The 15,072-nt window shown below is 45.2% G+C and overlaps 1 protein-coding gene across 2 annotated transcripts; it reads right to left on the bottom strand.

Annotated features, from left to right (window-relative positions):
• Positions 1-408: 408 nt before the first annotated feature.
• Positions 409-7,888, bottom strand: TRIM21 (tripartite motif containing 21). Of its 2 annotated transcripts, none has more exons than XM_053203616.1 (7): positions 7,746-7,888; positions 6,218-6,672; positions 5,631-5,726; positions 4,306-4,536; positions 2,485-2,507; positions 1,512-1,612; positions 409-1,313 (listed from the first exon to the last, which is right to left on the bottom strand). In XM_053203616.1, exons 2-7 carry the CDS (start codon positions 6,623-6,625, stop codon positions 679-681), a joined length of 1,494 nt encoding a protein of 497 aa, XP_053059591.1. In that variant the 5' UTR covers positions 6,626-6,672; positions 7,746-7,888; the 3' UTR covers positions 409-678. The 2 variants fall into 2 exon arrangements, with proteins under 2 accessions (XP_053059591.1, XP_014917573.1); XM_015062087.3 differs by having other exon boundaries at positions 409-1,229.
• Positions 7,889-15,072: the final 7,184 nt, after the last annotated feature.

The following is a 15,072-nucleotide window of genomic DNA, read 5'->3' as shown; positions in this document are numbered from 1 at the left end:
CCTGATGGCTTATAGCCTAGCCAAGCTGACCTATCAAAAAACCATTACCCCTTCGATTTAGATTGATGCACCCCTTAACCAACTCCAGTATCAACAAGATGTGGTTGGGAGAGCATGGCAGGGATGGGGAGTACAGCAGGCTGGATACGTAACGTGGAAGTCTAAGGTCTGGATCATTCAGCCTTTATTTTCAAAGTATGGCTGTTTTTCTATAGGTGGTGTGGAGCCACTTATATGTGTGTACATTGGAACAATAATCCTAGATGTATATGAGAACAAGGATCGAATGGGTTAGATTGAGGCCCCACGTACAAAGGAAGCCCCTTTACAAACTCTGCAAAGGTAAATAACCGAGATCTGACTAAAGGCCTAGTGATGGAGAGGAGAAAATGAGACTTGAGTCACATAAAGAAGGCAGAAACATGTTTTGGTTGATCCAGAAGATTTGGGCCAATTAGTTTGTTTCATAGAGGGAATTATAAAGCAATCTAGGGAGGGACGCTGATGGTGAAGGTCATCTGACATAAATTTTCAGTGAAGTCCCTGCCAAAGTCTGCTTGCTGGTGTCCTGACAGGTCTGCAGAGACAAAGTGGTTCAGAGTTCATGCGGAGATGAGGCAGGGTCAGTGGCTGAGAAGGGCACCCACAGAGGGGGTGCTACCAGTGGTCAGAGGATCCCTACCAACCCACCCCCAATGGACGGAGGACAAGAGGGGCTGAGTTACTTCCTTCATCATTAAAACCAGTACTGAAGAAGGGCCGCAGAGGTCCAGCGAAGGCACATTCGGAGAAAGTGTAGATGAGGGAGCCGTGGTCAGTGATGTTGTAGAAGGAGACAGTGCTGGCCTCATAGTCAAGGAAGATCCCAACTTGGCATGGAGGCACCCGAAGGTGGAGGGGAGTCTGGGGGCTGGTGCCAGCCTCATATTTTTGTTTGTTCCACAGCCAAATTGTCCAGAAGCCATTTTGGGGGCTGAGCAAAAAATGCCCTTTCCTCCGCACAGAGTCTCTACAAACACCCAGGTCCCAGGCCTCCTTTCCTGTCACATCTACCTCCCAGTAAACCTTTCCAGAGTCAAAGAACTGGGCACCCAGGACCATGGGATAAGTGTCAAATCTGCCCTCATTTTCAGGCACTTCCTGCCGGCTGCCTCCAAGCCTCACTTGTCTCCGATCCTCTGACAGGATGAGCCACGGATTGGCTGTGTATGGATCCAGAGTGATGTGTACTGCAGAGAGGGGACCAGAGTCAGGCTGGGAGAGTGTGGGGAATGAGGAACCTGGTGTCTCTGGTTGGGGATGAGGATGAGGGGCTGTGGATAAGGAGGTATCTGTGAGCCTCACTGTGGAAGGAAATGACTCCCAGCCAGGCCTGACCTTTGAGGGAACCACCTTCTCTACCTGTCCCTGCCTCACCTACCCTGACCTGCTCTCTCTCCCTGACTCTGGGACTCTGCTTCCTCATCACCCACTTCTGTTCCCCAGTCCCAGTCTCTTGGTGGTCGCCTCACCTCCGTAAGTCCTCAGCATCCTTTTCAGCCCTGGCACGAGGCACACACTCCTCAGGTCTGGAGGGGTGATGTCCAGATTCTTCAGGTTCCAACACTCACTCCTGAGGCAAACAGAGTTACAGACCCTGTCCCCAACTCCCACCTCACCCTCCTGAACCCTGACACTATAACCTCCCTTGTGGATGAAAATTTAACTCAATGCAAATTTACAAAAACCTCCTTTGCTGGGATCCCTGGGGGTGGGGGTGGGAGGCAAAAGGAGGTAGGATTTAGTTCCTTTCTAGGCCTTACTGGTTACACGGGCCCCTGCAGCTATGGATAGTTTATATCTCCTCTCCAAGCCTGAGGTCAGCAGGCACTCACTGTTTTACACTGTTTCATTTTATCACAAGGCATCTAATACAGATGGAATCACTTCTGTAAGGAACCTCAAGGTGTCTCCCCATATCATGGGTCTTACTCTCTGGCTCTTTCTAGGAGATTCATAACTGGCTGTAGACTCAGAACTTAATAGAAATTTCCCTGTTGGTTGGGGCTTCACTTTGTAAGGATGATATAGTATAATTACTTTTGGCAGCTCACCAAGATGTCTGTTAATTAGCTTCACAACAGAAAATATTTTACGGAGGTTTGGGTATTTGAGAATAGGGATGAGAATGGGGGGAAAATGAGTACATGTTTTTCTAACTCAAAAACCTTTTCCACAGGTATATGTGCTTCCTGCCACCTCCTCCTTTTTTTTAATGTTTATTTTTGAAAGGGTGAGAGAGAGTGTGAGTGGGGGAGGGGCAGAGAGAGAGGGAGATAGAGAATTCAAAGTGGGTTCCAGGCTCTGAGCTGTCAGCACAGAGCCCAATGTGGGGCTCGAACCCACAAACCACAAGATCATGACCTGAGCCAAAGCTGGACACTTAACCCACTGAGCCACCCAGGCACCCCCCTGCCCCTTCCTCTTACAAAGAAAACTCCTTACCTTCCCAGGACACTTTTCACCTCCTGAGGAGAAAAGAGAGTGTGTAAATTCTGGAATCACTGGTTTACCATTAGACCTCATTTCTGTGGGTTAGGTGATGCCCCCCAGTCCCCAAGACCCACAGGACACTGCTTTACTCCATTCCTCTGGGGCCAATGCCTGAAAGACATTTCTGACCAGCTTGAAGCAGAAGGGGTGTGGATGCTTGTGGGGTAACCAGGGTAACCACCGTGGGTGTGACCTATAGCTAAGAGAAGGATGACCAGTTTAAGGACTCTGATTCAGAGGACAAATTAGAAAGCCCCAATTCCTGGAAGAAGAGTAGAAAGGAACAAGTAGCCCAGCCTGGCTGAGTCCCAGAGGCAGTCACAGGGAAAGAATGGCCAAGTCAGGATGCACAGAAACTGCTCTATCTCATTTGCAGGCTTGCATTTGGGGGAAGGAAAGGCTCTGTCTTATGTTGGAGTTAATGCTGCCTTCTCATATGTATGTGAAATCAAATCACTTGAGAATATGCTGTTGCAGGGCTTAGGAACCCTTACCCAGGAATTGGCACACTCCTAGGCCCAGTCAAAAGTGCATTAGAAAGTGTGGCTCAGTGTTGGGCAGAAGCAAGATTTAGACAATAAGAGGGCCTACCAAGTCAAGCCAATCCAGGAAGCCTTTTTTGCACAAACCAAACTAAACAAATAAAAAAAATGGCTTCATGACCACATCTGACAGAGACACTGGCAAGTTTGGGAAGAGAAAAACTGTATAAGGTTAGAGCAGAGGGGACTTTAGAGACCCGCTAGTCAATAGTTTCCCCAAACGAGGCAAACACATTAAGGGATGCGAGAGGATTTTAAGTAGCACACACATCAATGAGTGTTTAAAAAATAGTTATGTGCTCATTTTAATTTCAGCTCTGCCACTTACTATTTGGGTGAACTTGGTCAAGTTATTTAGTTGTAGTGTCTAAGTTTCTCAACATCTCTGCCCCTCTGTTTTCTCATCTATGAAATGGGGATAACGGTATCCAACTCACTGTATTGCTGTGACAGCCTGAGTACACAGAGGCAGATACTATGTGCCATTTAAGAATTGGCAGTGGTTACAAAATTAGAAAAAAATCAGTAACCTATCAACGCAGGATTTCTTGGCTCCTATCGCTTAGGACAAATTTCCTGTTAAGTTAAATTTCTTCAGGTGAAAGAGTGAGATGTAAAGAACAAACATATGCCAACAGGTTTGGGTAGTTCACAGAAGCAGCAGAAAGTGGGAAGAGGGTGCATTTATGACTAACACTGGGGGATCCTTGTTATTCAGTCCACTCCCTCCCCTTGTTCCACAGATGGAGACATTAGGTCTAGGAAAAGGAAAGGACTTAACCTAGAATTATGGAACGAAGTGGTGGCAGGGCTGGGGATGGGCCACTGTCTCTTAATTTCCAGGGCCTGTTTTTAGTTACATTTATGAAAACCTGCTCACGGTCAAATGCTCACGTAAAAGCTTTTGTGGTTTCTCTCATTTAATCCTCACAAAAATCCCTTGAGATATGTAACCTTATAGTATACATTTAACATAGGAGAAACCTGATACTCAGAAAAGTTATGGAACTTTCTCAAGGTCATGAACCTGGAAGGTGTCAGAGCAGGCACTTACCTGGGATGGCTGGTTCTTTGAATTGCTGTATGGAATATTTCCTCCTAACTCTGCACCTTTCCCATGACTTGAGCGCAAACCAAGCATGGGTCTGAATTCCAGTTTGGGAATATTCCAGGGACCGGGTTTAGCCTTTTTTCAGTTGTTCCTTGAACCTCAGGGAGGGGGATGGCTCACCTGCAGCAGCTCCAGGGCTGAGCCCCTGCTCCTCTTCTCCAGCTCCACGACCAGCTCCTGCAGGGCCTGGCTCTTCTGGGCCAGTGTGGCCTCCCTCTCGCCCAGGATTCTCAGCTGCTCCTTCTCCTCCATCTCTAGCTTCTGTAGCTGTCTTTGTTCCTCTGCAGCCAGGAAGTTCTGCTGCTGCACAAACTCTGTGTGAATCCTCAGTTTGTGTGTCTCAACCTGACTCTTTGGTGTAAATGGAAAGAGAGAGGTTTTTATCAAAATCTCCTAAGCTTCAGGAATGAAGGTACTCCTATCGGTTTCTATTCCCTGTAGATTCACCAGACTCTGGATCTGAGAGCAAACACACACACACACACACACACACACACACACACACACACAGAATTTTTCTGGGGAGATAAGTGAGTGAGGCTTCTGGGCTCAGAGGGGAATGGGATTATTTGGGGGGCGGCACACTGTAGCTGTCCTACAGTTGCATATGTAGGGTAGCAGACTTTCAAAACCCACTCAGTACCCAAATGTGCCTCCGTGTCTGCATTTCTCAGGGAGTTCCTGAGACAGTCACATCCATCCCTACCCCCAACAACCTCACAAAGACAGGCTCACAACACTGCTCTGAAGTCCTGAGGAAAGGGAGTCTTTGGGATAACCTCGCTTGTCCTCTCCTGCTGGTGACTGGAAGGTCACCTGATGACACAGGATGACTCCTTTTGCCACCAAAGCCTGACTCATCCTTCTCTGATCCCAAATCTTCCTTTTCTGGGCTCAACAGGCCATGAGTTCCCTCCACTCTTCTAATCCCTGACTACCCTACCTCCAAGTTATGGGTATAGAACAAACTTTAGGTCTCCATTCTACTTTGGACGAGTGATCTGGATATGGTTAAGCAACCACCTGGTCAGATTGGTTTTTCTACATTTGGTCTTGGTCATTCCCTGAAGTCTGTTCCTCACAGCCCTTGTCATTTACTGACAGGCCTGGCCATCGGGCATCTCTCCTGGGAGACCTCTGTCCCAGACGCTGAGGCAGTGATTCTGTCATTTCCTAAGACTGGGTTCAGGGAGCAGGAGCTTTAGGGTATGGCTTGTTCCTCTCAGCACTTTTTCCTAAGACTCTTGATTTTTCTATCTGATTGGGAGCTCTCTCCTTTTTATTCCTCTCTGTCAGGAGGCCTAGAGGATAGCTGGTTCTTGAAGAGTGAGATATACTGACTATCACTCCTCAGATGGGCATAGCTATGGTTACAGCTTGAGTCTGGGACGCTGGATTCTGCCCTGGCTTCTGATCTGAGATTCCTTTTAGGACATGATTCTTGCCTTCCAGGCTGCTCTCTTCATTGCAATATCCACTTCCAACTCCTCCGCCAACCGTTGTCCTTTTCTCAGGTTCCCTAATGCCACCTGGAGCTTCTCCTGTAGAGAACGATAGGTTAGTGCCCAATCAGACCAAGAAGTGGGGTGGGGTGGGGTGGGGTGGGGTGGCATAAGGAAGGAGAAAACCATGCTGGTTCTTTGAAAAGACTGAGTGCTGAGAAAGAGGGGAGACTACAGTCTGACTGGGGTGGAAATTCTGTGGATGGGAAGACTTTGGAAAAAGCCTAATGTTTCTTACAACATAGAGCTACACTGTTGGTAGGGGGCATGCTCATTCCTAATTAATCAGGAGACAAGGAAATGTGATTCTTGTAGCATTTCCTCAGTGTATTCCCTGCTCCTGGGAAATGAGAAAGTTGTACCAAGTTTGCAGTTCTTGGCTTAAGTTAGACACGGAAGGTGGGAGGCACCCTTCCTTTCCCCAACCCCTCAACTCCACAGGTGACTCTACCTCCCCGGCTCTGGGGAACAAAGCACCCACCAGGATGCCTCTCCTTCTACATGCTTTCGCCTCTGTGCTGAGGCCTCACCTTGTACTCCTGAGCAGCCTCCTCAATAGGGACCATGTGGTGGTTACGGTGGTTCTGGGACTGGGAACACACCCAGCAAAGGATCTTCCCGTCTTCCTCGCAGAACAGGTGCAGTTTCTCTCCGTGCACCTCGCACCGCTCCCGCTGCATGCCCTCCTTGGCACTCTGGTCAATTTGTTTAAGGTTGTCCACCATGTTGGCCAGCGGCCAGTTGGGCCTGACGTTCTGGAGCAAGAAGATGTGCTGACACACAGGGCAGACGCCGCCCCCATCTTTTCCGACCTGAGAGATGCAGTCGTGGCAGAAGCTGTGGCCACATTCAATGCTCACAGGCTCCACGACAGGATCCAGGCAGATAGGGCAAGTGACCTCCTCCCACATCATCGCCAGGCGCGCTGCTGAGGCCATTGCGGTAACGTTCCTATGAGGCAGCCCTGTGGAGAGCCTGCGGAAGCCTAGTAGGAGGGGAGAAAAGGAAAAGAGAAGATGAGAAGGGTTGTGTGAGGAAAAAAAAAAAAAAAAGCAATCCCAAGGAAACCCTGAGGAAGAGTGAGGTGGAGGGTGTGAAAATAAGATGAGAACGTTAACGTGAGCAACAAGAGCTTCTCCTCCCTAGTCTCCTCCACTGATCCAGCCAGACAGCGGGGAAACACGGTCTCCAAAAGAGAGCAAGATTGTTTTGGGGAACTTCAGAGATATAGCTGTGTGCAACTCCATCTTTATCAGGTCCACCGCTACTTAAACCCTCGGCCCCTGGGCTTTTCCTGTGCGTCTTCTCCCATGTCGGGTGCCAGGGCACTGCCAAGCAGCTCGTGGTAACAGGTGCGGCCTTTTACCACGCACTCTCCATGCGCTACAGGAGGTGCTGCGTACTTTGCGTACGTCTTCGTTAGTCTGCGCGATAATGGCAGGCGTTGTGCACAGGTTACAGGACTGCATACATAAGAATATGTTTACAAGTGTGTACATATACGTGTAGTACGTATACACGTATGTGCTTGTATGTGTATGTACGTGTTCACACCCACCCACCCACGTGGTAGAGCGCTTCCCGGACTCTCCTCTCAGCTTCCGGAACCTGGTAACTGTCCTCATTGCCTCTGGGGCACAGACCCAGACCTATCTACCACCCTGCCCCTCTCACTCCCAGAGGGGAACTGTGGAGAGGAGGGTCTCCAGGACTGCGGACCTACCCACGCTGGGCTGCCCTAGACCACGCTCCAGGCTAGGTTGCTGCCCCGTTCTCCCTGCCCAGGCGGCAGCAGCAGTAAGGCGGCCCTCGGCCCTTCTCCCTTTCTTGTAACTTGGAAGTCACGTACACAGCCAGGCCCCCTCCCAGGCAGGCTGTCAGCCCGGGAGGAACCGCTGGGCTTGGGCTGATCGAGACCAGTCCCTCTGCGGAGAAGGGAGAACAGGGACCCCAGGCTCTAGGGATGAGACCTGGATAGAAGGGGACCCTCAGATCCGGGGCAAGGGGGAGATGTCCCCCAGCCAGGGCTGGGCGCTTGGGTTTGGGCAAGTCACTCACCTTTTCAGGCGAGTCCGCAGCTGGCGGCAAGTTCCCTATTTCACTTTCGATTTTCCTTCAGAGGCAAGTCTGAAAGGGAGGCGGGCCGAGGGGCAGGGAGTGGGAGGAGCTTGGGAGGAGAGGGTGATGCGCAGGGCGGAGCTAAGGGGCAGTGGGTGGAGGAGGCTCAGACGCCTCGGGCAGACACTAAGCGAAAGCTCTTCAGCATTTCAGCCTTGCTGAGCGCTCCCTCCCAGGTCCTCAGCACCTACTAGATGGAGGATTCGTGCTGCCTTCTTTGACGCTGGTCACCATCACTCCACAGCCCTATGCTGTGCCTACGTGTGGGAGCTGCTCCTAAGGAGGTCTGGATGGCGACAAGAGTGCCTGGAGCTCTTCCTAAAGTGCCATCCTGTGCTTCCTACTTCCAGAAACCAGTCCTTTTCAGGAGAGCGTTGATATTCTTTTAACATCAAGGGGTGAGGGATTTATACTGCATGACCCAAAGGCAGGTATCACACCAGTGAGTGGTAAGAAAGGAATTGACATTTGTTGAGCACCAACTGTGTACTTGTCACTGAACTAGGGATTTTCACAGGTTATTTCCTAAATTGTAGTAAATTGTATTTCTTAATTGTAGTAAAAAGTTATTTCTTAAATTGGAAAACAATTGCAATTACTTAAATTGTAGTAAAATTATAGTAAAATTACATAACGAAATTTACCATCGTAATCATTTAAGTATATAGTTCAGTGGTGGTATTAAATACATTCACCTCATTGTGTGACCATCAGATCAGCATCGTCCATAGAACTTTTTTCATCTCGTCATATTGGAAACTCTGTTACCTATTAAACAATAACTGCCCATTATCTCCTCCTCTGAGCTCCTGAAAGCCACCATTCCATTTTCCATCTCTACGAATTTGATTTCTTTAGGTGCCCCAATAGAAGTAGAGTCATACAGTATTTGTCCTTTTGTGACTGGCTTATTTTACTTAACACAATGTCCTCAGGGTTTATTCATGTTGTGAATAACATGACAGGCTTTCTTTCCTTTTACAGGCTGAATAATATTCCAATGTCTGTATGTGCGTTTTGTTTCCCCATTCATCTGTCAGTGGACACTTGGGTGACTTCTAGCTTTTGACCACTGTGAATACTGTTGCTATGTTCAGGTTATATTATTTAAGCCACATAACAATTTAGTGATTCAGGAGTTATTAAACTCATGTTACAGGAGAGGACACTGAGGCTGAATGGAGTGAAGTGACAAAGTAGATGTATGAGAATTAAAATGTGCAGGGAAGAACCTCATTTTAGTGACAGCCCAGAGAAGACAGGCTGCCCTGTCAGCTCAAGCAGAGGCTGTAGGGGCAGCTGGTAGGGATGTGGTCACAAGCTGTGGAGGAGGAAGGAGAAAAAAGGAAGGGTGAGGAGGCTAGGATTCTCAATTCCTTCCAACTCAGATTTTTTTTTTTTTTTTTTTTGGTCCCTGTATAACTTAAGGTTAAAAACATCAGTTGAACTTTGCTTAATGTTTGGTATAGATTAGGAAACCTAAAAACACTTCATGCCTCTTTGTAAATTCCAGTTCTGTTTTTATGAGAATTTGCTTAGTGGAAGGTTATCAAGTGACATCTAATATTCAAATTGTATCACTGTAATGATTTGATTCCAGGGACATAGTTCCAGAAAGAAAAGTGGAAACAGTAAAAGAAGAAGGAGAAGAAGAAGGAAGAGGAGAAGAAAAAGAAACCTATATGTGAATTAGCAGACACTCAGAAAATGAGTACTTCACATCACTACCCTCACTCATTCCTATAGGCACCGAGCAAGCTGCTGTGGGGTGGGGTAGAAAAGAGCATAGATCTCATGATAGTGCCGACATGGATTCAGTGCTAACCCTGCTATTTACCAGCCATGTGCCATCCCTCTGAGCTACAATTTATTTATTAAATAAAGATATTAATATACACACCACAGGGTTGCTTTGTACATGTTCAATAATATACATCAATATACAACAGATCAATATAACATATACATGCTGCAACAGTCCCCAACTTGGTATTGTCTAGAAGATCAAAATTGCCACTCATTCCAAATTCCCCTTACTCACTGCCAGTACGTTTAGTACTTCAGTGTTCTTTCCCTGGTGGGTAATCCAAATCATTCCTGAAGGATCAGTATCCTTAATGTTCCTGTCTTTAATGCACTGGTTATTGTTATCAGGCAATCATAAGTAGGAATCTTTCCAATGTATATTTTGGGTTTTAGGCAAGGTCCTCCTTGCCCCATTATGTACCAACAACTTAAATTCTCCTTGGTATTAGAAATAGGTCACTCCAGCCAGTATAGAAAATCCATCTTGTGCCTCTTTAATCAGTGGCTGAAGAAGCCCCATAGAGCCAGGGGATAGTTGCAAATTCCAGTTTATTAGAACCAAGTTTGCTTACTCTGGTAGGTCTTCTCCCCCCTCCAACCACCCCCCCCTTTTTTTTTACTACACCCTCTAAAACAGGGCTGAGTCCTATGTTGGAAGATGGAAAGAAAATGTTCTATAAATGAGTTACTTGTTTGATGGTGATAGGAGTCACTTGCACCTCCTCCCATGGATTCTTTAAAGTGTGTGTATATAGTGCATATGAAAAAATGCAACCATATATTAGTTGATTTTGATCATGTACCAGAATTTATAGGACAACGTTCCTATCTCATAGGGTGGGGTTTCCAAATTGGTGTCATACCTGAGCCTTCAGCAGGGCATCTCATAGTTTTATTGGGTCAACTTTTTCTGCCTGATGATGTATATTGTAAGACCGATGCATTCCATAGGGCAAGCCCATGAACAGAATTCTTTGATTACAAAATCAGTTCCTTGGTTGCCAGTGATGCTCTTGGGATATCCTGATGGTGTAAATCTAAAAATGGTGGTGTTGGCAGAAGCAGTGTAGGAAAGAAAATGAATCTATGGAATATTACCACCTATATTGTAAGGGCAATACAAATTAGTTTAATACAGTTAACGTGCCACTAGAAGACTGTCTAGACTCTCCTAGAAATAGTGAAAAATCAGGCTCAGAGTTGTCCTTTAATGTATGTATCCATAGCAGTAGGGATAGAGGCTCTGCCTGAGCATAGGTTTCTCCTAAGGCTTCCTTGTTTACAACTATTAATATGGACACTTGTACAGGAGCTCACTGAATAGCAATAGGTGCCTGGGGCAGAGACTGATCAATATCCATAGAATGGGTCTTATTGTTTACCCATGACTAATTAAAATTGATGCATTTAGAGTCTAGGTACTTGGGACGGGGTATTTAGTGTAGTAATAAGGAGTTTAAACCCTGTTTGATTCCATATACAATATTCTTAACTAATATAATCCTGGTAAGCCTTTTATTTCCAGATCTTAAGGCCAACTCAAACACCATCTTATTTATATAAAGACTTCTTTATTTTTCTCTTGTCTGTCAAGTCCGTTTTAGGTTTTGCACATGCTTTACTCTTTCAAAGGCATGGTCTACTAAAGAATAGGATTGGTACCTGATTAATCTCTAGGTAAAGCACAGTGAATAAAAGGAACTCCAATATTGTGAACCATTTCAAAGACTGTTGGATAATGTAGATTTTGGAATCAACACAACAGGGATCAATCTCTCATGAGCAAATGGAATTGGTCTCAGGTTTCACCAATTTACCTCCATTTATCATTTTCCCTCCAATGCCAGATTTGAGAGACAACCTGGCATTAGCCATATTTACTATTTTAAGGCAAAGAATGCCTCTCAGAATGCAATGCCAGGAAAGCTAAAGAAATGATTTCATCAGAGATGTCAGTATTTCAACACAGTTAAGAATCCATTAAAAATGATCTCTTTACTTTTTAGAGCTTGGAGCATGAGAAGAACCTGAAAAATGTCTAAAATTTCAATGAATGAAAAAAGGGATGTGATAGAAATGGGAAAGTCTTACATTGGGGTGCAGCCCATGGAGGACAGAGTTTGGTTTCCTAATTGGGAGAACCTCCAGGAAAACCTCAGGAACTAATGACCTCAAGCAGACAGAACCCTGAAATGTCCCATTCTTGAATCTGCAGGACATATGGAGACCTGGAGGGGAGTAAAGAGGAGTCAGCACACCCTGCAGGATAGCCTGGCACCTCTACATTGTCCTCCTCTCCAGGGGGGTGAGAAAGGAGGAAAGGATGGCTGAGGTTAGTGAGTTAGAACGTAAGAGCTTTTAACAAAATTACTGACCAATATTTTTCAAGACTCTCAAGGTCATGGAAACCAAGGAAAAGCTGAGAAGTTATCACAGACCAGGCTGGATTAAGGAGACATGATGATTAATTACAATGTGGTTCCCTATGCTGGATCCAGGACCAAAGAAGTAGATACTAATGGAAAAACTGTCACGATATAAATAAAATCTGGACTTTAGTTAGTAATGATACACTACTACTAATTTCTTAGTTTTGACAAATATACCATGTTCATGTAATTTGTTAACACTAAGGAAACTAGGGGAGGGAAATATAGAAACTGTATTGTAACTCTTCTGTAAATCCAAATGTATCCCCAAATAAGTTTATTTAACCTCCTTCCCCCCCTCAAAAAAAACCCTCTATGAGTGGTGGGGGAAAAGTGACCTTTGGATGGGCAATGTAGGGGCATTAAGACATCACTGAAGCCTGTTCTCAATTTCCTATTGGAAAGGAAAGAGAGTATGTATGGAAATTGTATGATGTGCCAAGACCTTTTCTGAGTGCCTTCATAGTCTAGCATAATTCTAACAATCCCATGAAATAACCATTATTCCCAGTTTACAAGTGAAGCCTAAAAGGCTCAAGGAGTTAATTTGCTCATTATCACACAGCTGATAAGAGACAGATCCAGAAATAGATCCCAGCTTTTCTACTACATCATGCTTGATGTGTGACCTCTAAGGTTACTACCAGGAGAGAGAGAGAGAGATTGCTTCCTCATTATAGCTTCATTTTCAACCACCTTCATTCCCTAGGTACAGGCGAAAAGAGAACTTCTTTCCTCCTCTCTGACACATATGTATAAAGCACTCATGCACATTTCTGGCTACATTGCCCGGTTTCTCTTCGGCAGAATTCAGAAAGAGCTTGGGCTTATTCTCTCTAGAAATGGAAATTCTTCATGGCCTCTGGTGTTCCAGCAGGACAGTGTATGTGTCCTCATCTCTACTCTCTTGGTCCCCACCTGTCTATTCATGGGGCTGGCTCTTTGGGAAGGGAAGGTGCTCAGTATGGGGCAACTGAATATTCCTCTGGTGCGCCCCTGTGAAAAATCATCAGGATGTACTACTGTTTGGTGCTTCCTTCCAAGTCCCAGAGCACCCTGGCCCAGCACTCAGGGGGTTCAGGAAGTTCAACTATGAAAATCTCTTGGATTTGCATTCGGATCCCAGAAGACCTGTTATTCCCTTACTTCTACCAGGAGGTTTATAAAATGTTGGTCTTTATTGACACAGCAAAAAATGTTTTTCACAAACAGAGAAACGGATGAGAAGAGACACACACTCTGGAGCTATGGTGAGTGCTGGGACTGGAGGGTCAATGCTGGGGGGTGCGGAGGTGGAGCATGGAGCCTTGTATTTCCAGCCTGCATCAGCATTTCTGCCTCTGGGCCTAACCGAACAGCTGCTGCTTAGGACAGGCAACCATCCTTTTGGTCCTTACAAAACCTGAGAGGTAAGTGTTACTTCAAGGCCTTTGTCAATCCTTTTTCTTATAACATCATGGGCTTGCGTGGTCATCTGTAAGGAGTTCTGATTACCTCAAACAACACCTTCTTTTGAGCTTGACCATTCCTTGCTGATCTGAGCTGAGAAACATGGTTACCTCATGGTGACAGGAAACACTATTCCTTCTCAGTCTTCAACTAACTGGCCAGACCTGGGCAAAATCAAGTAGAGATAAATCTCCAGGGTCTCTCCTGCAGTGGCTTCTCCGAGGACAGGCCGAATCTGACAGGAGTCCTTCATCCTATTGTGGGGCTTATGATTAGGGGGCAAAGACACGCATAGGGAATGTACTCCGCCTCAATCTGGAGTCCAGCTGTGTCAGAAAACCTCCCTTGAGACAGCACATCCTGATTAGTTTGAGCCAGTACAGAGGGGTCGCTATCTCATTCTACATTAATTCAAGTCAAGAAGGCAGTCAGTTATGTAACAGAGGATCATAGTTAATCTTTTCAATGTTATGATTTCCTGATGAACTCATTTTTCTAATGGAATTTGAAAAATATTTAATGCCTAGCATGGTGGTAATTTTGGTTATGTGTAAGATTTCTTTCATATTTATTTTTGTTTATTTTTAAAATTTACATCTTAGCATTAAGTGCAGCAATGATTTCAGGAGTAGATTCCTTAATGCCTCTAACCCATTTAGCCCATTACCCACCCATAACCCCTCCAGTAACCCTCTGCTTAAGAGTCTCTTATGTTTTTGTCCTCCTCCCTGTTTTTGTATTATTTTCGCTTCTCTTCCCTTATCCTGATGAACTCGTTTAACCTTCCCCAAAACTCAAGGGAAGTACTCACATTAGGTTTTATGGGTCAGAACATTTGGACAGAGAGGTTAAGAAATTTGCTCAGAGTCATGTAGCTAATTGGTAGTAAAGCCAGAAATCAAACCCAGACAGTCTGGATTTACTGCATACACTTCTACTCTGTCCCGCCTACCCTGGATAAAATACAGGTAAGATGCCAACCTGTCCCAAACTCTGATATGCTAATGTGAGGAGACACTGGATTTTAATAGAACATACATTATTCATGCTATTAAAGACATTTCAGGAAGTTGGAGAGATCACTTTTGCAGACATCTTAGAGCCCCTCAGCAGATTTGTATGTTAATTCCAGAGGGAACATCACAGAAAGCTGGATTATAACACATTCACAGGTGCCAGTGATTTACAAACAGGCCTGTACACTGGCATGATTTTATCACTTTAAATTTAATATCATTCAATACTAGACATATTTCCACTCCATTCCAGACCTTGGCATCTCTTTGTGAATAATCAGGCTTCATCAGTTAAACCTAATCAAGGATTTTGGTTGCCAACTTTAGAAATGAGGCTATCCATATAATTAAATGTGAAGGTGTGATCTACTGTTTAAAAATATTTAAAGAGATTAAGAATAAAAGACTGATAGGATAATATTTACTTAATAATCATGATTTTTTTTTAACTATGTGGATCCCAAATCTGTAAGGAAGTGAAAACCTTTTGAGAAACTCCAATTTTATTCCTTTACTCAGATTTTACTGCAATTTCACTGATAGATTTTAGGATTTAAGTCCTATATT

Source organism: Acinonyx jubatus, chromosome D1 (assembly GCF_027475565.1).
Source record: "Acinonyx jubatus isolate Ajub_Pintada_27869175 chromosome D1, VMU_Ajub_asm_v1.0, whole genome shotgun sequence".
NCBI lineage: Eukaryota > Metazoa > Chordata > Mammalia > Carnivora > Felidae > Acinonyx > Acinonyx jubatus.
Note: the sequence above shows the minus strand (reverse complement) of the source record. Positions and strands in the feature narration are given on the sequence as shown.

What these genes read in the sequence shown, in the direction of transcription:
- TRIM21 (XM_053203616.1), bottom strand. Translation starts at nt 6,625, where the DNA reads ATGGCCTCAGCAGCGCGCCTGGCGATGATGTGGGAGGAGGTCACTTGC. An exon ending in TGAAGAGAGCAGCCTGGAAG is followed by an intron (nt 4,537 to 5,630) that starts GCAAGAATCATG and finishes TTTACACCAAAG; the next exon opens with AGTCAGGTTGAGACACACAA. An exon ending in CAGCCCTGGAGCTGCTGCAG is followed by an intron (nt 2,508 to 4,305) that starts GTGAGCCATCCC and finishes TTTTCTCCTCAG; the next exon opens with GAGGTGAAAAGTGTCCTGGG.